Source organism: Oryx dammah, unplaced genomic scaffold (assembly GCF_014754425.2).
Source record: "Oryx dammah isolate SB20612 unplaced genomic scaffold, SCBI_Odam_1.1 HiC_scaffold_2, whole genome shotgun sequence".
Classification (NCBI taxonomy): domain Eukaryota; kingdom Metazoa; phylum Chordata; class Mammalia; order Artiodactyla; family Bovidae; genus Oryx; species Oryx dammah.
The window spans coordinates 74,999,050-75,023,798 of record NW_024070186.1 but is presented as its reverse complement, the minus strand read 5'-3'; the positions used below and the strand labels follow the sequence as shown (position 1 = coordinate 75,023,798).

At 38.0% G+C, this 24,749-nt stretch overlaps 1 protein-coding gene across 3 annotated transcripts in view; it reads right to left on the bottom strand.

Moving 5' to 3' along the window:
• MAP3K13 (mitogen-activated protein kinase kinase kinase 13) overlaps positions 1-24,749 on the bottom strand; it is a 158,852-nt gene that overhangs the window by 28,914 nt on the left and 105,189 nt on the right. For all 3 annotated transcript variants that reach the window (XM_040252444.1, XM_040252460.1, XM_040252453.1), the window contains 4 exons: positions 20,008-20,567; positions 8,729-8,912; positions 3,772-3,963; positions 1,057-1,215 (listed from right to left, as the gene is read on the bottom strand). In XM_040252444.1, coding sequence (XP_040108378.1) covers positions 1,057-1,215; positions 3,772-3,963; positions 8,729-8,912; positions 20,008-20,482 — 1,010 coding nt within the window. In that variant the 5' untranslated portion in view covers positions 20,483-20,567. The remainder of the gene's footprint in view (positions 1-1,056; positions 1,216-3,771; positions 3,964-8,728; positions 8,913-20,007; positions 20,568-24,749) is intronic.

Genomic DNA, 24,749 nt, shown 5'->3' with positions numbered 1-24,749 from the left:
AAATAAGAAATTACAAATGGGTGTGTAAATATATGAAAAAAGTACAACCTTATTTATAAGAAGAAATATGCAAATTAAAACTGCACCTAGGACACCATTTTTTTTAACCTATATGGTTGGCAGAAGATCCCAAAGTGGAACACATTTGTTGGTGAGCCTGAAAAAACTCTATTATACATTTCTGTTGGGAACATAAATTGATGAAATCCCTAATGAGGACACTTTGGTAATAATTACCCAAATTACAAATGATCTCACATTTCTACTTTATCTTATTTACTTTAAAATTATAGCCAGTTTTAATATAGGCTATTATTTTGGTTTTAAGTCTAAAAGTTACTAGTCGCCAATTTTAAGAATGGAAGAAAAGCAACTACAGGAAAATATACTGTTAATAGCAGAGATTTGGAACTTCAGAGGAAAAGAAAATAAAGATGAATACCTCTCCCTGTTCCCCCCTGCAAAAAGCATAGTCTATCAGGACTGTTTAATAAAAGGGTAAATAGTCCTGTATACCTCAAAGCATATAACTGTATCGCAGCAAAGTACATCACTAATACACCTGATGATGGTCTGAGAATAAGTAAATTTCGTTTACCATGTTTTATTCAAGAAGGAAAGAATTATGTAATATATTTCAGAAAGACTTTTATACTAAATGGCTATTTGAAGTAAACTTTTATTTATTTATTTATTTATTGATGTTCAAGCTGGTTTTATTTTTATTATTAAAAAAATTTTTTTTAATTTTTATTTTTACTTTATTTTGCTTTACAATACTGTATTGGTTAGTTTTCCAGAAAGTTCAGCATTTTCTCTTGATGAACCCCCAAAACTGATGATTTACTGAGTGGATACTCACCCCTATTCCTCCTCTCCCAATCCTTCTTACCAAGTGTCATCACACTGGGTAGTACCTTGGGTTACATGAGACTGAGATCAACTAGAACTGAGTAATACTAAAGAGTATTTTGGGTGAGAAGTGTTGAAAGAGGAAGCACTAATAGGGTGAAAGTGGGAACAGGCTTTTTGGTTGGGACAGATGGCACCACTCACCATATATCGACCTTTTCAGAGACAGGTTCATTCCGTATCACTTCTGGCGCCATCCAGGCGACAGTGCCAGCGAAGGACATCTTGGTACTCTTATCACTGAGTTCCTTAGATGTACCAAAATCTGAAATTTTTACTGCATCTGTGTGAGTCACTAAAACACTTTAAAAAGAAATAAAGAAAGATCATTATGAAAATATAACTGAAATATAAATGAAATGAAATATAAATGAAAATCATGACTAATTGGCAACTGAAGACTTTGTTTGCTGCTTCCTACGTTGCAGAACTCAGCTCTCTAGTTCCAGTACTACTGCGGCCTTAAGTTACCCACCAGGAGCAGCATCATTTACGCTTGTGAGCAGCACAGCATACTGGGCTTGCTACATCTGGTTTTATCCTTCCTCTACCACTTGCTAACTGTGTGACCTTTGCCAATTACTTAACTCTTCTAAGCCAGTTTTCTCATCTGTAAGATGGAGACAATTCAGGTCACAGTATCTTATTCACAATTCAAACATCTCTGAAAATGGTTCATAAATATTTTCTCATATGTATAAAACAAACTCAATTTACTTATCCCACTTTGTGCGACTATCAAAGGCTTTGCCATGGATTTGTGAATGTGTATGACTATAGGGTACTGCCCCAGACTTTGCTGGGGGTATAATGTAATGCCCTATGCCACCTTCTGAAATCATCTGACTTCAGGAGTTTTGGATAAGGCATTATGAGTCCGTAATTAATGATCTCATAAATTTTTCATTTGAATTAAATGAGATAAGCAATGTAAAGCACCCATCTCAATAAACATTGATTCTCATCCTTGCCAGTCTCAGACAATCCAATGGGAAAAACACTTCTTTTAAAACACTGTTTAAATAATGGCCAACTAAAATCATGCATGGAACCATGAAACACAGGATTCATTAATATAAAAGGCAAGTAAGTATGCTGGGATTCTGTTAATGTTGCTAAGGAAAAGCAGGAATAAATTTAAGCTCAGATTCTACATAAGTCATGTGTAGAATATTTTACTTGTTATAATTTCTTACTTATATAATTTGTTACACATTTTACTTGTTATAATAGTGATCTGGGATGTGGCCTGGGGCAAACTGCTTTTGCTAGCCTCAGAGTATAATCCAGTGCCAGTCAAGTCCAGAGTGCTAGCGCCCTCAGACACTGCCTGAATTCACTTGAAATAGCCTGTTTAGAACATTAGAGTGTTAAGGAGTTATGGGTTCAGAGGCTTAATGATATAGAGAAATAATTTGAACAGTAAGTCTTTTGTTTTGGGGTCAGGGGCAATCCACACAGCTTGAACCTGGGCCACAGCAGTGAAAGTGCTGAGTCCTAACCACTGAAGAGCCAGAGAATCCCCTAATATAAGAGGGAGTAATTCTTAAGAACAAGCTGATTAAGAAGGAGGCCATTCAAAAAGGTCTTCGGCAAGGTATCTTGTGTGCTTTCTATGTATGCAGTGGATGACAGAAACAACAGATTGTGTTAAAAATGTGAACAGAAGGAATGAACACTGTAATAACGTTTTTGTGTAAGAAAGCAAGGAGAAGGTTTTTAGTGAGCTAAGGACTGTAATAAACAGTGTTGAGATTAACAGTGATAAATTAGAGCTGCTTTACAACTGATAACCAAGGACAGATTTTCTATCTCCCATGGAGGAGGGCAGGACTCACTGTGGATCCCTCATCTTATCAGGACAAGGAAGGATCTAAGTTCTGGGTTCCATGACTTTGGGCTCTGAGCTCTAGATTATCTTACATAAAATAAGAATAATGATACTTATTACATCTCTTCCATACATTTTTTTTTGCCAAAATTAAAGTAGATATGATTAAGTATTTTTAAATGTTGTAAATCATGAAAGCACTATGCAAAAATGTTTTGGGAAAAGATTCTCTTCTGCTTCTCTAAACAAAAATGTGATGGAAAATAATGAAAATAATGTATAAAAATAGGAGCCACATTGAAATGTACTTTAGTCAATTTCTTTCCTTTCTTCATGCACTTTGGGAAACTTGAATAAGCATTCCTCTTAAAGTGGGTTATTGGGAACCAATGAACCATTCTGAAAACAAAGATTACTAGAAACAGCTCTGCTTCTCTTAAATAACCAATTTATATTGTTTAATGGACACTGTGGAACTTTACTTGTTTACTTCTTTGCTTAGATTCTAGGAAGCTCAAAGCCAAATTCGTAATCCACTTGTAGTGACTGTACAGAAACTTATGGCATACATTTTGTGGACAAGCTTTAGTTAATGTTTTCACTTTTTCTTTGCCTCTGGTTTATTTTTTAATCCATTTTTATTCTGTTGTATATATTTCTGAAGCTCAGTTTTGGAAAATTGGTTTTCTGGGGGAAACACACTAGGAAAACAAGTCTTCCAGTGGGAAAGTCTGGCATTCATTATCTGAGATGATGGAAAGTGAATTCTTTGGTTAATAATGTAATTTGTTTCATAGTTGTACAATTACAAAGCAACAAAAAGGGAAAACCACACAGGTGCCTGGACATATCTGCCATATAGGTAAGTAAGGAGGTTAATAACACTCTCCAAAATACGCAAATAGAGATATCCACTCTGCTTATTTAAACTGAACTGAAAATAGTCTAAAAGCTTCATTATGATCGATAAAATTCCATATTTCAAAACAATAAAAGAAAATGACTGAAAAGTTAGCTCCAGAACTCACTTAGGTGATTTGAGATCACGATGAATAATTTTATGAAGGTGCAAATAATTCATTCCACTTGCAATTCCCGTGGACCAGTCTACTAGCAATCGAGGTGTGATTTTCCTGCCAGCTCGCAAAACCTCATAGAGTTGTCCATGGGCACAGTATTCCATGATGATACAGTAACATGGGGCCTGAGTACAAACACCCCTTTCAAGAAAACACAGACATATACATGAACACACAGATCACATGAACATACATGTATACATACTTATACTTGAAAAATATTTAATAAATTTAATAAAGACATTTTCTATCCAAATTATTTATAAAATGCATATATATCCCAATTCTTAAATTACCATTTAAATCCCTGTAGTCTACATATTTCTTTGTTAGCACATAGACAATTTTAGTTTGTTTTGTTCACTTCAGATATCTGTTGTTTAGTCGCTAAGCTGTGTCCAACTCTTTTGCAACCCCATGGGTTGAAGCCTGCCAGGCTCCTCTGTCCATGGGATTTCCCAGGCAAGGACACTGGATGGGTTGCCATTTCCTTCTCCAAGGGACATTCCTGATTCAGGGACTGATCCTGTGTCTCCTGCACTGCAGGTGGATTCTCTGCTGCTGTGCCACCTGGGAAGCCCTCAGGTATCTATATGCTATGCTGTATCGGTGCTTTTTCTGTGGGACCTTGTCATTCTAAAACAAAGAGCATCTTTCTCTGAGACTTGTGTAGGCTGGACACTGTTCTTTTAGATTAAGAATAATTTAAGTATCTTCCCTTAAAAATTAAATGGAAGTTTTATATATAATGTACAGAGAGAATTCAAGTAAAATATTTCTATTTTTTACCATTAAATTTGTTGAATTTTAAAATACTCAAATTTAAGATAATTAGACTGAATACCAAAAGAATCAATTTTCTGTATTATATACCTATGCAGCCTCTATTTTCATTAATTCCTACATCTTCTATGAAGACTTTCCTGATCATTCCAGTCTAAAAAATCTTTCTCTTCTCTAATTTCCTATGCTACAATTAATTTTTTATATACTACTTTTCTCTCCCTCTATAGATTATCAGCTCCTAGAAGGAAAAAGTCTTCAAGTTCTTTTCTTCCTACCACATGGCTTGGAAGTTCACAGCAAGTTCTTGACAAAAATTTCTTAACTTCACCTGAAAGTTCTTTGCTGATAAAGCCTTTGCACAAACAGGTGCAGAAGCAAGGGGTAGGAAGAAGCATAACAACACAAAAGAACATCTTCCATGTGTCAGGTATGCTTACGTGTTAGTTAACTGCCTTATTTAATCTGCCCCAAATCACTGTACGATAGATACTATCTTTTTCATTTCTACAGGCTAAGGCTTAGAGAGGAAGACTGACTAGATCATACAGCTAAACATGACAGAGCTCGGATCTGAATCCAGGCTGTCTAACTTCAAAGGCCATGTGCTTTCCACTCACTACACTACACGGCCTCCTTTCTTAAAGTTCGTTAAAGTCTGTATAGACAAGCATACTGGGGATTCTTACATTAATACTGTTATCTTATAAAAGTGGGAAAATCATATTAACTTTACTACACAGTTTTGTTCTGAAAATAAGATTAAAAAAAAATTACCATGAGCAATTCTCTGTGTCTTATCTCTTAATGATATGTATGCCCTCCTCCAAAAGAATATCATTATTCTACCTACAAGACTCCCAGCTGAAGTCCTCAACCAGCTACCAATTCATGTCCTATCTCTTAGGCTGCCATAAGTGGTAAAAGAATTTAGAAGCAGTGGCTTGTGAAAGTCTTAAAACAATGGCAGATTATGAAGAAGTATAATTAGTTTTCATTTTCCCTGCCTTGATGTGCCTGTCAAATGCCACAAAGCTATTTCTATTACTTTCCTATCATTTTCTAAGCCCCCCAGAATTCTTATCTTGATTAAAAAAATTATTATTTTTGGCTGCACTGGATCTTCGTTGCTGCATTTGGGCTTTCTCTAGCTGTTGTGAGCGGGTGCGTCCTTGCAGTGTGGCTTCTCTGGTTGCAGAGAGCGCAGGCTCAGAAGTTGCGGTGCACAGGCTTAGCTGCCCCATGACATGTGGGATCTTCCCTGACCAGAGACTGAACCCGGGTTCCCTGCATTAGCAGTTGGATTCTTAACCACTGGCCCACCAAAGAAGACGCTCATCTTGATTTTTAAAGAAAAAATTTTTTTCAGGTTTCTGTTACTTGACTTTCAGGAAACCTCAGTGGAGCACAAATATACGGCAACTACAAATAGACAATTGAGTTTTTACTACAGAGAAATGATGAGTAAGGGCAGACATAATGTAATGCTCTTAACAACAAAGCAAATATTTGAAACTACTCAGCATCCTATTCAATTATGTTTAGCTTGTCAGACAAACATCGTCAAACAGTGATATTCTATATACTTTTCATCTTTCTTGACTGACAAATGAGAAGCAATCATTCCATCAGCCCTGTACTATGACAAGGCTTCTTAGTAGCTATAAATAACAGCTTTATAATCACTTCTAATTGCCACCTTTTCTTCCCTTTGGCACCCAATTCCATTAGGAACAGGCAGGTTGGGTTTTCTTAAAAGATTGCTTAAAAAATTAGAAGAAAAAGAGAATATCATATTATTTACTTGCACTTCCCTTCTGTGCATGGTTTCTGCTAACTTCAAAAGAAGCTGAAAGTACAGAAATCAGTATCCAGAGAGACGTACTAACATCGAATCACGCTTTGATATCGTCCAGACGCTCCTGAGTGATTCACTGGCCAGGCAACACAATGGCACAGATGGCTGCAAACACAACACTGGACAATGCCTCAAGAGCCTGGTGTAACAGGCCAGGGACACAGTCTCACTATTGTTTCCCATGTAGAGGTAAAGACCTTCAAGCATCTTCAGCCTCAAGAGTCAGACACCAATAAAGCAATCCTTAGCCACAATGCTGAAGACTGCACATGCAGGTGGGAGGGTCAGAGGGTAAGGTGGGGAGAAGACCCTGAGTAAAAAGGAAGAAACAAAAGAGGAAAAAATCCAGCTTCTCACACTCGCCTTCTGAGGACTCATTTCTGCTTTCAGTTATCCACGACATCCTGCTAGAAAGCCCTCAGGACTGAGACTCACAGCCTAGTTCACTTTAGGAGGCCAAAAAGCCATGCTCATCCATAGAATATTCTATGTCTCAAACCCTGTGATTTAAGCTTAAAACTTAGTTAAGTAAAAGGCTCTTCCTTCCACTTATGAGGGTATACCATGCTATAATGACAATCCTCTCAGTGAAGTAAAATGAAGGAGAGAAGGGAGTTTCTACACCCTTGTCTTGTGAAACTTATCATCTCCGGAAGGATTATGACTGGTCTCTCACATCCTCCTGGCCCTCCTAGGGCAACCAATAATAGAATCACTACAGCAACTGAAGTTCTCCCCATGTCCTCTGCAGGGATGTTCCTTCTACAAGGAAATGAATTCAAAGACTCCATTTAGTATCCCAGTTGACACAGCTTCTTTTCACACTTCTTTCCCTTTCCATAAGGGGTGTTGTTTGGGAATCAAAATTCAACCTTAACACACATCTAAATCCATTTTACAAAACCTGTACCCAAGATTTTTATTCCCTGCTTTGGGGATACGATTCCAATTAGAAATTGTTGCATGACATGTTTAACTTTATAAGGAAAGTTTTCTTAAGGAAAGGATCCCTCTTGGGGGGTTGGAAGAAGTCCCTCCCAGGTTAGGGAAGGGGAATTTGTAAGTTAGTCCACTTTCTAGCTATAGCCTCATTGGTCATATTATTTGCCTATATATAAACTCAATATATATTATATAAAAATATACCAAGAGGCTCCAATTTCTAATCTTTCATCCTTCCTAAAGGTTTTCTTTCCCATTCTTCACCTTTCTTCCTCTTAAGCCGCACATCATTCATTTGTTCAAGCCTAGGAATTTTCAACGCTGGTAAGAGAAGGAGCTCAAGGGAAAGGTACAGGCAGAAGAGCGTACACATATCCTCTTGAAAGGGAACTGAAGTGAAGTGAAAGTCGCTCAGGCATGTCTGACTCTTTGCGACCCCATGGGCTATACAGTCCATGGAATTCTTCAGGCCAGAATATGGAGTGGGTAGCCTTTCCCTTCTCTGGGGGATCTTCCCAACCCAGGGATCGAACCCAGGTCTCCTTCATTGCAGGCGAACTCTTTACCAGCTGAGCCACAGGGGAAACCCATAAAGCACATATTGTCTTGGCACTACCAAATCTGGTGCCTTCCACAAATTTACCTCTGAGGATCCCAGTCAACATTACGAAAATGAGGGTCCAAATAGAAAGATATGTTCACACTCTCTTTGAAAACAGCCACTTTGTGAAGTAAATGTATCATTTGACTTACTATAATCACGAATTCTATTATTAGATTTAGAAAGCCAGTTTTGGCATTCCTTGAAAAGGAATCTGGCAAAACCTGAGGCAGGGAGAAATATTCTGAAGGTGCCTGTTACTACAAGTTAATATTTCAGAAGAGACACTAATGGAAACTAATAAGAAAATACACCTCTATTTACAAGGAACTAATTATTCTCTGATCACTTCAGATGCTAGCTTTGTTTTCTTAATTGAACTTGAAGGTGTTCAGGTTATCTTGAAGAGGCCTCTGTTATGCTGTTGATAAATTACATTGATTCAGCAGATCTGACTGCATGGCAGGAGTTCACCTTCTCCCTCTCTGTCCCATGTATCTCCCTCCCTTCCAAGCACTGTGTGCTCTGGCAAAAAGAGCTATTAGACTATCAAATTCTCAAAAACATGATTCTAATATAATAGTTCCTTGGTATCCTCCCAAAGCACATTGCTAAGTCTGTAGAGTATTCTTAACATGTCTTTTAAGTCAGGAACTTACATGTATGTACTGAGGGAAAGAAAATCTATTTCTTTAAAAAAAAAAAAAAAAGCCTTGACCTACTTGAAAGCGATGATGTTAGGGTGCTTCAACTTCCTCAAATGCTTGATATCCGTCTCATTCTGTTCTCTCACTTTCTTGATGGCCACCTCCTCCGCTCGGAACTTGCCCAAGAAGACAGCTCCCTGGGCTCCACTACCCAGCCACTGCAGCTCTGAGATCTCCTCAAATGGCACTTCCCAAGTATCTAGGCACACAAGTGAGAAACAAGCATAAGGAGATCCTGGAATCTGCTCAGGGGCCATCCTACAAGGCCACTCTGCAGGGACCAATTTCACCACCACCCAGAATGACCTCGACTTTTGTCTCTCACCTGATAACTTGCTAAAAGATGGAACTTTTCTATGGGTCTTGATAGCATAGAGATATTCATATGTATTAGTTTGTATAGATTTTAACCAGTGAAATCCTGCAGATGGAAATCTCCAATATAATCGCCTCCAAACAAAACATATCCTGACACTCCCACAGCCCCACCTCCTCCCTTGAAGCGTGCTTGTTCAGTCAGTTCACCCATATGTCTCTTCGACATTATCCCTACCTTATTACCCATTACAAGTGTGGCTTTATTCCTCTCTGAATTTCTAGTGCAGGTGCCCAATTAATCCTTGTTGAATGCATTTTCAGTGATACTCTCCTGAGTACCTAATGATGTATAACAATTAAATTAGTATTTACCTTTTATGTAGTACTTACTATATGCCAGACACTAGCAGAGTGTTTTCGGTCTGTCATATGTTTAATTCTTACAACAATCCTACAAGTCTGGCCATATTACGGTTACTTAAATATGAGAAAACTAAGGCAAAGGGTAACCAGGCCTTAAACAACTGAAAGTCAAAATTGGTAAGTGGCAAAACAGGGCCAAGGACCTTGGAACTGGCTTGAGTCCAGGGACAGTGTTCTTTCTGCTATACCATGTTCCCTTCCATGAAGTAACTGAAAGAGACGGTCATTTATTAGTCTTGATAAATTTACACATATAGATGCAGTATTTGCCAGTTTCTCTTAAAGTTTAATTTCTGTTTGCACCAAAAATGTAACAGGGGTCATTTCTAAGTGGTGGCATTATTGATGATTCATGTTATATCATTTATCCTTTTCTGTAGTAAAAAAATGTAAACTATAAGCCTATATTACTTTTATTTTATTGAAGTATAGTTGATTTACAATACTGTAACTTTCAGCATATATTACTTTTATAGTGAATAAAATACTATTTAAAATAGATCAAAAATTCAATCAATATGTGCTTTAATTTCATAAAACTTGAGAAGAAGACAGTAATCCACTGATTATCCTTTCTGTCAGTGCATTATCGCTGCATTGGACAGAAATGAACATCAAAGAGCTAGGAGCCCCGTGAAGTGAGGAGAAGATGATGACAATGTTAAAGGTTATGAGAGATTCTTGCCAGATCACCAGTCACTTTAAGGCTACAGTTTGCAGAACACTGAACCAAGTAGTACTGAATCAGCTTTGAAGATATTCTGGTCTTGAAAGCAAATCAACTCACTACCATGTTGATGAAGCAAAAGCAGATAGTGGAAGGGAACTATATTTCTCTCTTTTCTAGTTTTCTCTACTTCGAGAGAAAAGAAATTCCATAGATTCTTAATAAGATGTGCTTTCTTGTTACAATGGTTAAAACATGACCTTCCAAATATAATACTACATAGTGCAGAAAAAATTACAGTGAGGGAGATTAATAGCATGGGCATTTGGCCCATTCTTCTGGTATGACCAGCATTAAAGGTTTCTGCTCTACTGAAACTGAATAGATGCTCTACAAAAACAAACCTCTCTAAAACACAAACAGCTCACAAATATGAAACCTCCAAAGGAACAAACAATACCAAGTAGAATTTGGATGGAAACAGTAAGTTACAGTCTTGACTGCTTTTAGTTATCTTTATGGCATCTAAGTTTTCATCCTCATAGGCTTATTCGTGTGGCACACAAGGGACCCAGGTATACTGAAAGAGTTACTCATTAGTGGTCCAGTAAAGAACTGAACACAGTGTCATTTTGACCATTCTCGGGGCTGAGTACTAGCGCTGGATTTTGAGCAAGAGCATAACTGGGCAATATTTTTCCAAATAACTCTATAAAAATTCAGGTTACTCTAATTTTTAATACATAATTACTAAAATTAGACAATCTTTAGCTGTTTTTCTCTATTTACTCAATCTTTATTTACTGTTAAGTACTAGAAAACATTAGAAAATTTTAGAAAGAAACAGAAAAGCATATATTTTATCTGAAATCCCAACCCATATTCTGTTTTCATCTTATTTTAGTCATTGTTTATATGCATATAGCTATGTAAGAGTGTATGTGATGTACAATTTTTTCATGTATTATGTATTCCCCATATATTTACAGTTTTAATTTATAAGATTAACAGCTGTTTACTGTATCCTCTTACCTTTCACAGTACTTAAGTGTCTCTATTTTTTTGTTTGCTAATTTAAATTTGATACTTCTCTCTCTCTTTATTTTATTCCTCAAGTTCAGTCCTTAGATTAAAGAGTATAACTTCCTGGTTCTTGGTATACATTCCAAATTGCTATCCAAAACAATTTTGCTAGTTTTTGCTGACATTAGTAAAGCATGAGTCTCTTTTACTACAACTTTACCAGCAATGAGTATTGCCAATTATTTTTTGGTGCTAATTTAATTAAGTATAAAATAGTGTTTTATAAGTGTGTATTATTTTAATTGCAAGTGATGTAGAATGTTTTTTCCACATTTGTTTAATACATCTTCTTTGTATGAATTATCAAATTTACCCCTTGTCCATTTATTTACTTGGGTTTGCAGTTCTCATAAACTTGAAGGAGCATTCTATTTGATACATATGAAGAGACTTCTTACAAAGCATTTTTCTTTTAATTTCATGTTTTAAACAAAATACTTTTATAGTTGCCTGTAATCTGCTTTCTGATTTCTTCCACTGTCTAATCTATCTTCTAATAGTGATCTATAGTTGATTTTTTAAGCTTAACCTTTGCATCTGAAGCTTAATTTGTTGCAGGATGTAATGCAAACTAATTTTTTCATATTGTTATTTAGTAATTCTAAAAAATTTGTTAAATAATCCTTTCACATAATTTTATATGTTTATATTGTAACTTACTATATATTTTATAAATAATCCTATTATTTGGTATTTTTATAAAATAAGAAAAAAATGAATTATTAAAATACAAATGATAGGAGGGAGGAACAGGATATGGGTAGGGGATTAAGTGGCACAAACTACTATGTATAAAGCAAATAAGCTACAAGGATATATTGTACAGCACAAGGAATATAGCCAATATTTTATAACAACTTTAAATAGAATAAATATATAAAAATACTAAATTACTATGTTGTACCCCTGAAACTAATATAATATTGTAAATTAACTATACTTCAATTATAAAATAAAAGAAATATAAGTGATAAAAATATTTGGCACTCAAATATCAAAGGTTGAATTTATAATAAATAATAAAAATTTTCTTGACCAACAGTAGCTCATACCTGTGTTAATTCATCTATGCTCAACCAAATCTTAATTATACATGGAAAAATAAAGGGGACAGTCCTGGTAATTCAAGAATACAGAGTGTAAAGTAATACTTCAAGCACCTTCCTGTCAATTGTTTCTACTAGAGCTGATTCCCAGAAGGAAAACTGATTCGAGGCATTTTGTTCTCTCTGTTCAATTCCAATGTCCTGATCCATACCTAGTAGGGAGCCAAGGAACAGGAAAATGGCAGCAAAAAGAATGTCAGCAACAAGATTGTACAAACTAGGGGTCTGCATCACTGAGAAGCAAGATAACTAACTTCATTATGCTGGAAACTGGCTGGGCTCCCTCCAGGGCTAGTCCCAGACTTTCCACTGCTTTTATATCTGTCCCATTGGTACTCCTTCCCCAGCTTTTATCTTCTCTCTGATTCATCACTATGACTACAATCTTAATTCCAATATCCATCATGATCCCTAGGGCTGAGAAAAAGCCACAAGCCCACTCACTTTAACATATAAGTTCTCCTTTGTTTATCTAGACAAGTCTATAACAATACTTGTTCTGAGACTGGGAACTATTTGGCATTAAAACATTTCAATTCTACATACTACCTTATTTGAACTTAACCACCAATATACTAAAGGGGAGATGAAGATATCATTAAAACTTTTTTAATCGAGTGAAATTTCCTCATAATACCAAATGCAGGGACACATCTGTTATATGTACTACTAGCCTTTGGTTGACTGTAATCCAGGATTAAAGATTAGCTCCCTGATCCTAGAGCTGATAAGAAAAAAAATACACTTAGGTTGGTGAATCTGTTGTACAACCCACAGCAACACCCGCTCACAGTAGGATATCCTGTCATCTGGTGAAGATCTGGACAGCTGCTGTAACCTTATAAGTTTAAACTGACCAAGCATGTTTCTTATTTGTTCCTGAAATAAGCCTTTCTGAAGGTCACACAATCAATTAGAAGAAAAATTAAATACAAGGTTATATGCTGCTGCTGCTGCTGCTAAGTTGCTTCATTTTTGTCTGAGTCTGTGTGACCCCATAGATGGCAGCCGACCAGGCTCCTCCATCCCTGGGATTCTCCAGGCAAGAACACTGGAGTGAACTGCCATTTCCTTCTCCAATGCATGACTTGTCGGACTCTTTGCGACCCCATGGACTGTAGGCTACCAGGCTTCTTCATCTATGGGATTTTCCAGGCAAGAACAGTGGAGTGGGTTGCCATTTCCTTCTCCCTACAAGGTTATATAACAACCAAAATAATTATTAGACTGGACAAGTTATGACCCTAAAATCCAAATGAGTTTATCATATAAGCAGATATTAGTAGGTTTTGTGTCTAAGCAGAGAAGAAGGAACTTCTGACAAATAATAAATTAAGGGTGGTTGTCTCTGGGCTGTGGGATGACAAGTAACTTTTATTTTCCTCTTTGGGTTTGTCTTTATTCCCAATTTTGGCAACACACTTCCAGTATTCTTGCCTGGATAATTCCATGGATAGAGGAGCCTGGTGGGCTACAGTCCATGGGGTCCCACAGAGTCGGATATGACTGAGCAACTAATACTTGTATGTATTTGCATTATTGCCAATTTTTAAAACAATAATACTGTTTTACGTAGGAGTCCCCAATCTCCATGTGACAGGAACAGCTTTTTAATTTCCTTGAAACCTTAAGATCATAGAGGTAACAAAAGGGTAGAATGTGCAAGGCAAGGAGTATGTATGAAAGAGAGAGAAAGACAGACACCATCTATGGACTGAGAAAGAATGCTATGGTTGAAATCCTGGACTGCATATCAGGAATTGACAGATTTACAGGTAAACCCCAGTATACCTATGGAGAAGGGGTATAGATGAGGAAGCTGGTATCAGTTTAACAGAAAGCATTTCAGAGTCAGTTTTTTAAAAATGTAGAGTTGATTTATAATGTTGTGTTAATTCCTGCTGTATAGCAAAATGATTCAGTTTTATATGCATATGTGTATATATATATATGGGATTTTTTATATGTATATGGGACCCTAACCCTATATATATATATACACACAATCTTTTTCATATTCTTTCCCATTATAGTTTATCCCAGGAAATGGAATACAGTTCCCTGTGCTATACAGTAGAACCTTGTTGTTATCCATTCTATTGATATATGTCATAGTTTACATCTACTAACCCCAAATTTCCAGTTCACCCCTCCCTAAAACCCCCTCCTTGGCAACTACAGGTCTGTTCTCTGTCTGTGAGTCTGTTTCTGTTTTGTAGATAGGTTCATTTATGCCATATTTTAGATTCCACACAAAGGTGATATCTTACGGTACTTGTCTTTCTCTTTCTAACTTACTTCACTCAGCATGATAATCTCTACTTGCATCCATGCTGCTGCAAATGGCGTTCTGTTCTTTTTTATGACTGAGTAATACTGCATTGACATTATTTCATTTTTTAAATGAGTGAGTAGAATTCTGCAGTATATGTGTGCTATATCTTTACCCACTATTCTATTGATGGGCACTTAGGTTGTTTCCATGTCTTGGCTATTGTGAATAGTGCTGCTATGAACACAGGGGTGCATGTATGTTTTCCAATTATAGTTTTGCTCAGGAGTAGAATTGCTGGGTTATACGGTAATTCTTAGTTTCTTGAGGAATCTCCATACTGTTTTCCACAGTGGCTGTACCAATTTATATTCCCACCAACTGTGTAGGAGAGTTCCCTTTTCTCCACACCATCTCTAGCGTTTGTTATTTGTAGACTTAATTTTTTTTTTCATTTTTAATTGGAGGATAATTGCTTTACAATACTGTGTTGGTTTCTGCCATATATCAGCATGAATCAGCCACAAGTATACATATGTCCCCTCCCTCCTGGATCTCCCACCCATCTCCCACCTCATCTCACCCATTTACGTTGTCACAGAGCACCAGATTTGAACTCCCTGCATCATACAGTAAATTTCAACTGGCTATCTAATTTTACATATGGTAATGTATGTTTCAATGCTATATTCATTGCAGCGTGGCTTATAACCACTGAAAATAGTAAACAAACTGTCAAATGAGAAGATTGCAATAGAAGCTACCAATGAATTTGGAAAAGTTTCTATACACTAACAATCAACAATCAGAAAAGGAAATAAAGAAGACAATTTGAGGCAATTACAATTGCATCAAAACAAATAAAATACTAGGAATACATCTGAGGAGGTAAAGACATGTACTCTAAAAACGATAAGACAATGATGAAAGAAACTGAAGACAACACACATAGATGGAAAGATATACCATGCTCATGAATTGGAAGAATTAATAATGTTAAAATGACCATACTTCCCAAAGAAGTCTAGAGATTAAGTGCAATTCCTGTCAAAATATATATGGATTCTTCATAGAACTAGAACAAATCCTAAAATTTGTATGGAAACACAAAATATACCCAATATCCAAAACTATCTTGAGAAAGAAGAACAAAGCTGGAGGTATCATGCTCCCTGATTTCTAACTGTAAGACAAAGCTATAGTAATCAAAGCAGTATAGTACTGGCACAGATATCAATGGAACAGCGCAGAGAGCCCAGAAATGAAACCATACTTGCATGGGCAATTAGTCTACAAGAAAGGAGGCAAGAATATACAATGGGGAAAAGACAGCCTCTTCAATAAATGGTGTTAGGAAAATTGGACAGCTACATGGAAGAAAGACCTAAATGTAAGATCTATGAAACCATAAAAGTTCTGGAAGAAAACATTGGCAGTACGTTCTTTCACATCAGTCTTAATAATATTTTTTTGAATATGTCTTCTCAGGCAAAAGCAACAAAAGCAAAAATAAGCAAATGAGACTATATCAGACTAAAAAGCTTTTACACAGTGAAGAGAAACAATAAAATGAAATGGCAGCCTACTGAATGAGAGAGCATATTTGTAAACACTATTCTGATAAGGGGTTAATATTCAAAATGTACAAAGAACTCAAAACAACATAAAAAAGAAAACCTGATTAAAAAATAGGCAGAGGATAAATAGATAGCTGAATAGATATTTATCCAAAGAAGACATATACATGGCCAACAGGCACATGAAAAGATGCTCGACATCACTAATCATCAAGGGTTGGACAGGAGTAGAGGAAAGGGAGCCTTTGTGTACTGTCAACGGGAATGCAAATTGGTGCAGCCATTATGGAAAACAGTATGGAGATACCTCAAAAAACTAAAAATAGAACTATATACAGAATTACCACATGACCCAACAACTCCACTCGTGGATATTTATCTAAAGAAAACAAAAACACTCTTTAGAGACCTAAATGTAAGACCAGAGACTATAAAATTCCTAGAGGAATGCAATCCCACACAGAACACTCTTTGGCATAAACTGCAGCAATATTTTTTTTTTTTTTTTGGACCGTAACGTAAAGGAAATAAAAGCAAAAATAAACAAGTGGGACCTAATTAAACTTAAAAGCTTTCACAGAGCAAAGCCAAACCATTGACAAAACAAAGACAACCTACTGAACGGGAGAAAATATTTGCAAATATTTGCGAAAAATTTGCAAATATTAACATCCATCATATACAAATAGTTCATACAACTTGACGTATATATACATACACATGCACATACATATATGACACAATGGAATACTACTCAGCCATAAAAAGAACAAAATTATGCCATATGCAGCAACATGGATGGACATGGAGGATGTTATGCTAAAGTGAAATATGTCAGATAGGGTAAGACAAATACTATATGATATCACATATATTTTGGACTTTAAAAAATACAAAAAAACAAATGAATATAACTAAAAGGAAGCAGATTTACAGATATAGTGAACAAACCAGGGGCTACCAGTGGAGAGAGGGGGAGGGGCACTATAGGGGTGCAAGAATAGGAGGTACAAACTTCTGGGTATAAGATAGGCTCAAGGATGTAATGTACAATATGGTGAATATGACCAATATTCTGTAATAACTGTAAATGGAAAGCATCCTTTAAAAATTGTATTAAAAATTAAAAAACAAACCCCTCAAATACCCAACTCTTTAGAAAAGATACATGTACCCTTACATTAATTGCAACATTATTTACAATATCCAAGATTTGGAAGCAATCGAAGTGTCATGAGTAGATGAACAGATAAAAAAAGATGTGGTGTATATATATATATATAAACACACACACACACACAACAGAATATTCAGTTTAGTTCAGTCGCTCAGTCGTGTCCAACTCTTTGCGACCCCATGAATCTCAGCACGCCAGGCCTCCCTGTCTATCACCAACTCCCGGAGTTCACTCAGACTCACGTCCATCGAGTCGGTGATGCTATCCAGCCATCTTATCCTCTGTCGTCCCCTTTTCCTCCTGCCCCTAATCCCTCCCAGCATCAGGGTCTTTTCCAATGAGTCAACTCTTCACATGAGGTGGCCAGAGTACTGGAGTTTCAGCTTTAGCATCATTCCTTCCAAAGAGCACCCAGGACTGATCTCCTTCAGAATGGACTGGTTGGATCTCCTTGCAGTCCAAGGGACTCTCAAGAGTCTTCTCCAACACCACAGTTCAAAAGCATCAGTTCTTCAGTGCTCAGCTTTCTTCACAGTGCAACTCTCGCATCCATCCATGACCACTGGAAAAACCATAGCCTTGACTAGACGGACCTTTGTTGGCAAAGTAATGTCTCTGCTTTTTAATATGCTATCTAGGTTGGTCATAACTTTCCTTCCAAGGAGTAAGCAAATATTACTCAGCGATAAAAAAAGAATGAAATCTTGCCATTTGTGACAACATGGATAGATCTAGAGGGCCCTATGCCAAGTGAAATAAGTCAGATGGAGAAAGACAAGTACTATATGATTTCACTTAAATGCGTAATCTAAAAAGCGAAACAAATGAACAAACACAGCAAAATAGAAACAGAGTCATGGATACAAACAGGTGGTTGTCACAGGGAAGGAAGAAGGGGAGGGGAGTAATAGGTGAGGGAGATTAAGAGGTACAAACTTTTAGGGCGAAATAAATGAGTCATAGGTGTGAAAGGTACAGTGTGGGGAACACAGCCAATAATTATACAGTATCTCTGTGTGGTGACAGACAGTAGCCTGACTTGTCATGGTGATCATTCTGAAACACACAGTGCATGTGTGCTCAGTTATGTCTGACTCTTCGAGACCCCATGGACTGTAGCCAGCCAGACGCCTCTGTACATGGAATTTTCCAGGCAAGAATACTGAAGTGGGTTGCCATTTGTTAAATCACTATGATGTGTACCAGGAACTAATATAGTGCTGTAGGTCAATTATACTTCAAAAAGAAACAAACTCACAGAAAGAGAGATCAGTTTTGTGGTTACCAAAGGTGGAGAGTGGGAGAGGAGGAACTGGATGAAGGCAGTCAAAAGGTTCAAACTTCCAGTTATAAGATCAACGGTATGTAATGTTCAACTTGATAAATATAATTAACAATGCTTATGTTATATTTGAATGTTGTTAAGAGAGTAAACCCTGAGTTCTCATCCAAAGGGGAAAAAACAGGGGATTACTTAATTACAAGCACTAAATTGTACATCCTCACACAATTTAATATTATGCAGCTATTAAAAATGATGCTGAAAAGTATATTTCATGGTATGGGAAGGGCTCACAATATGAAATAAAAAGGAATTACAGAACAGTATGACTTTTTTAAAGCATACATACACACAGATATATAGGCTAACATAATATATGTGCCAAAACACTAACATTGGTTATTTTCAGATTGGGGAATCATAGATTATTTTAACTTTTTTGGGCGAACTTACTTGCAGGTTCAAAATTTTCTCTATATCTTACTTTTATTCTCAGGAAAAACTGTTTCAAGAATATAAATAAATTTATAAAGAACACTAGGGCCATGTGTTCTCTTTACTTCAAAAAGAGTAAGGCTTGAATTGGAATATATGAATATACATGTTATACAGTGATGGGAGTTAAAATTTTACTTTTTAAAAAGCTGTGGGATCTAGAAATAATAATGTTTCTCAAGGATGGTTACATATTTTGTTCTTTTTTCAAAACATGAGTTTTCTGAGCTTGACTATAAAATTTAAAATATTCCTTTTTGCTATTAACTAAGGCAGTCCTGCAATCTTTGGAGGCAATACCATGCCACTTCTGTCTGGTTTTGAATTAGTCCAGTGACCATCAAACTTTTTGACTGTAAAGAACTGTTAATAAAAAATCTGGAATATGTGCCTACTATGTGATTTATTTACAAATTATGTATCTGTACAACTTTATTAAAATACTAAATATACATGTGAAAACATGCATGAGAATAGAAATTTAAAACGCTGAGTTAAAAGGGACAGGAGCTCTAACGTTTTCTTCCTCACAATGTCATGGATTGTCTTCTATATACTCTACTCCGGACATCACTGCTGCTGCTGCTGCTAAGTCGCTTCAGTCATGTCCAACTCTGTGCGACCCCATAGACAGCAGCCCACCAGGCTCTGCTGTCTCTATTCTCCAGGCAAGAACGCTGGAGTGGGTTGCCATTTCCTTCTCCACAGGACATCACTGGATAACCACAAAGGATGGGCTTCAACCAGAAAAGACCAACTCTATGTCACTCTGCTCCATTCAGAAGGTCTATAGGAGACTGACCTAGTGTATTCTTCTGGCTCTAGGTCTTTAGTTTATCAAAGGTTACCCAGTTAATGGTGGTGGTATGTTTACACAGGAAGTATCTTGCTTACCTTGCTGCTGCAATTTGTAATCAGTGGAATATGCCTTCCCAATGATATTCCATACAGGCCTTAAGCATCCAAATAGTCCTTCAAGAAACCCACCACTGCCGCTGCCCGACCTGCTGAACTGAATCTTGATGTCCTCAGTTCCGCTTGTGCCCTCTCCACCCACAGTGCTGCTGTTCCCATGAGACACGGCCATCTCCGATTCATCTTGTTCCCTTAGCTGCAGAACACTGTTCTCAAACTGGTCCCTGGAGTCCTCACTTATGCTTGTCAACACTGTTGTGGCAATGGGGCTGTTGGTGCCCTCAGCTAGCTCAGTTTGCACCATGCCCTTTTCCTGCTGGTCCTTAAGAAGCTTGAGGGAAGCGTGGCTCCCCATAGGTGCGAGGTCATCTTGTAGTCCATTGAAGGTTTTGTTTTCACTCAAAGGCAAATGTGGAGAAGAGGAGCAGCTCAGGTGCTCCTGAGGGTTGGCCATTGTGCCATGAGTGTGCCCGAGGTCCTGAGGTGACACTCAGAGGATCATTACAGAAGAGTTCCGACGTAAGAGGGGGCTTCAGAACCTGGGGAAAACAGGAGGAGGACGTGAGATCACCCTGTCTTTAGTCAGTCACACTACTACACATCTGATTATAACAATAAAAATGCTGAAGCAATGGGGGTTGGTTAAACAGTGGTGTTGATCCACATAATGGAATACTGTGCAGCAGTTAAAAATCATGTTGTAGAAGAGTACTTACTAACATGAGAAAATGTTCATGACCTATTAATACAAAAAATAGGTTACAACAATATATACAACATAAGCCATTCATAATTTTTATTATTTAAAAAGATACACAAACACATGTATAAGAAAAAAAGACTAGAAAGACACATCCAAAGAATTAATAGCTGTTAATTCTAGGTGGTTAGATTTGGGAGGGATTTATGTTGTGTTTTTCAAGATATTCTAAGCATTCTGTATCAATACACTTCTATAGAGTGAATGTCTGTGTTCCCCTCACTCCACTTACATGGTGAAACTCATTTGTGATGTTACTTGGCAGGTGATTAGGTCACGACAGTGGAGCCTTCATGAATGGGGTTAACTGCCTTATGAAAAAGACCCTAGAGAACTCCTTTGAACATAGTGAGAAGACGGCTGTCTATGAAGCAGGAAGCAGGTCCTCACCAGGCTACTGAATGTGCGAGTGCCTCAGTCTTGGTTGTCTCAGCTCCAAAAAACTGTCAGAAGTAAATGTTTGTTATCTGAGCCATCTACTCCCCAGAATAAAAAACCAGTAATCTGATAAGTAGTATTTGCTAATTTCCCTGGTATAAATACTCCCACCAAGTCAGGTTTAAGGCTCGTAACAATAGCTTAACAACCTGCCTGCAGTTACTAAATATTTGACAACTGGCTCTTACAAACTGGTATACAAGCCAGCACCAGCAACATTATCTTTGTGGTAGTGTCATTTTCATTTTAGAGAAGTAAGGAACTTCTAAGGCTACATGCTGAGAAAGTGGTAGAGCAAGAATTACAATCTAACTAAGAATTCAGATTCTCAAATTTCCTTGAATTCTTTATAACAAGGCACCTGTTATGATAACCCTTCATTCTGTTAGAGTACTTTACAGGTTAAAAAATGCTATTTCCTGTGACCTTGACCTAAACACTTGATTGTCCTTGTAAGAAAGCCAGAGCATGGAATTGTTATTCCTGTCTTTCCCAGAAGAACACTGAGGCCTAGAGAGAGGTATATGCTAAAAGTTGCAGAGCCAGGACCTAATCCCAAACTCTCTACTGTACCATGTGGTCTCTGTAAGACATAGTTTCTTTCTTTCAAAGCTTATACACTACTTAAGTTCAAAAGTTCAAAGCATTAGTCGCTCTTTGTGACCTCATGGACAGAAGAGCCTGGCGGGCTACAGAAGAGCCCATGGACTGTAGCCCACCAGGCTCTTCTATCCATGGAATTCTCCAGGCAAGAATACTGAAGTGGGTTGCCATTCCCTTCCCAACCCAAGGATTGAATCTGGGTCTCCTGCATTGCAGGCAAATATTTTATCATCTGAGCCACTATGGAAGCCCCAACACAGTTAACTTAAATCCTATTGAGTCATGCATGTGTGCTAAGTTGCTTCAGTCATATCTGACTCTTTGCGACCCCGTGGACTGTAGACTCCAAGGCTCCTCTGTCCATGGGAGTCTCCAGGCAACAACACTGGAGTGGGTTGCCATGCCCTCCTCCAAGGGATCTTCTGACCCAGGGATCAAACCCACATCCCTTAAGCCCCCTGCATTGGCAGGCAGGTTCTTTACCACTAGCACCACCTGGTAAGATGGCTTTCCTGGTGGCTCAGGTGGTAAAGAATCTGCTTGCAATGCAGGAGACCTGGGTTTGATCCCTGTGTCAGGAAGATCCCCTGGAGAAGGGAATGGCTACCGACTCCAGCATTCTTGCCTGGAGAATTCCACGGATAGAGGAGCCTGGTGGGCTGTATACAGCTCATGGCATCACAAAGAGCTGGACACAGCTAAGCGACTAATGCTACTTAAGGAGTTAATAATTACACCGAGGGAATTAACCTCCTGCTTACTCTCACCTCCATGACATTCATGTCACATTCTGGTCTACAGGGAATAAGAATGGGGACATGAGAAGGTAAGGAAGATGTGTTTGACACTGACAGAGGAAAGGAAGTTAAGAAAGAATAACAGTGTGAGCATGGGCAGAGAAAAAGTGACCAGGGCATGTGTGAGAGAGCTGGTCAGCCAGAAATAATGAAAAAGCCAACTGATGTTGGACAGCGGTGTGAAATAAAAGTAACTCCTTCACATACGGGCTCTGAAAGCTCATGAAACAATACAGATAATTCTTCCCTTTAAAGAAATCAGAGAGAGAACTTTAATAGGACAAAGTTAGGTTGCTGCTGCTACTGCTGCTAAGTCGCTTCAGTCGTGTCCTACCCCATAGATGGCAGCCCACCAGGCTCCCCCATCCCTGGGATTCTCCAGGCAAGAACACTGGAGTGGGTTGCCATTTCCTTCTCCAATGCAGGAAAGTGAAAAGTGAAAGTGAAGTCGCTCAGTTGTGTCCGACTCTGTGCGACCCCATGGACTGCAGCCCACCAGGCTCCTCCATCCATGGGATTTTCCAGGCAAGAGTACTGGAGTGGGGTGCCATTGCCTTGGGTTAAGTGAGACAAATTCCAGGGTGTGGAGAAATTTAAGGGCTGGGAAGCTAGCTGGGAATATAAGGTTGGGGAAAAGAAAAAAGAAAAAGAAAAGCTGGGGCCCTTCATTATAGAAACAGCTGTTTGCTGAGTTGACCCCCAGCCCCATCCTCCCCATTTCCTTCCTTTTGTGTTCATCTCTAGGCTCTGACATTACGGATCCTTTCATTTTGCTTTCTTGCTGATCTTCTGCCATGACCTTCAGCTGTCTTTTGCCTTTGGCCTCTCTGATCTTGCTCTGCTTGATATCTTTCAGGATCTCTGACTTCATGCTATCTGACCTGGCCACTGTCTGAGCAGTTGCTTCCAATCTGTCTTTGCCATTGGGATTCGTGGTTATCCTTTACAGCACAGGGCATACATTATACTGTTGGCTCACATCAGTTGATAATGCAAATACCCAAATGTATACGTGAATTTCAGCCAAACACCTATTTGTGCAAAGTGTTCTGAATTGAACTCAACTGCAGGATTTTATATTAACTCCTGGTAAATTTCCATTTTGTCCACTTCTATTCTGAGTTTCTTCTCCTTGATGACATCACACTGAAATTAGCTCATATACAAAAAATTAGAAAGACATGAGTTTGTTTTGAATTGTAACCTCTTCTCATTTCTTCTTCTTTTTTTTTTTTGGCCACACCTTGCACCTTGTGGGATCTCAATTCTCTAACCAGGACTGAACCTGGGCCACAGCATTGGAAGTGTCAAATCCCAACCACTAGACCACCAGAGAACTCCCATCTCTGCTGATTTCTAAGAGGTTAGTAGTGCACGTGAAGTGGACCTGCTCACATAGGCAATAGGAATGAATCTAAAGAAGAGAACTTTACCATGGTCATCACATTCAGTTTGATATTTAGGAGGTCAAGAATAACACGACCTTCAAGGAATATAGTCCAACCTACCTGTCTCACATACGAAATAAAACCCCAGAGAGACTGCTGACTTGCTCAATACAACTAATTAGTGGCAGAGCTAGAATGAGTCCTCTTTCCTTATCCTATGGTCTTCCCCTAGTCTGATTATTTATTCAGACAAATGGAAACAAATAGTCATGATAGCATGATCACTGATGACAAAACAGACGATAATGCAATGTTATTCTAGACGCACTAAAGCTACATCCGAAAAAGCACAAACATCCATTTAGAGGGGTGACCCTGCATGTGTCAACACAGCAGTGAAGGGCACCCAGTTTTTGGTGATCCAGCTGCTCGGGAGCAGGCAGAGGTGATGGAAACCTCAAGATGTGTATAAAGATGTGTAGTCAGAGAGGCTTTCCTCTGCTCACCAAGAAATCGAGTCCAATTGCAACCAACAAAGGCAGAGAAACGGAGGAGCACAGAACAAAAGGAAAGAAATCATCACCATGACTATATTCAAATACGATCAGAGCTGACTCTACATGTAAGAGTGTAGGAGGATAAAACTATCTAAATTTTACCTGTGTTTGTATGCACACCCACACACTGCCACTGCACAGTGAAGGAGCTGGTAAGTGGAACCTAGGGGAGCAGAAG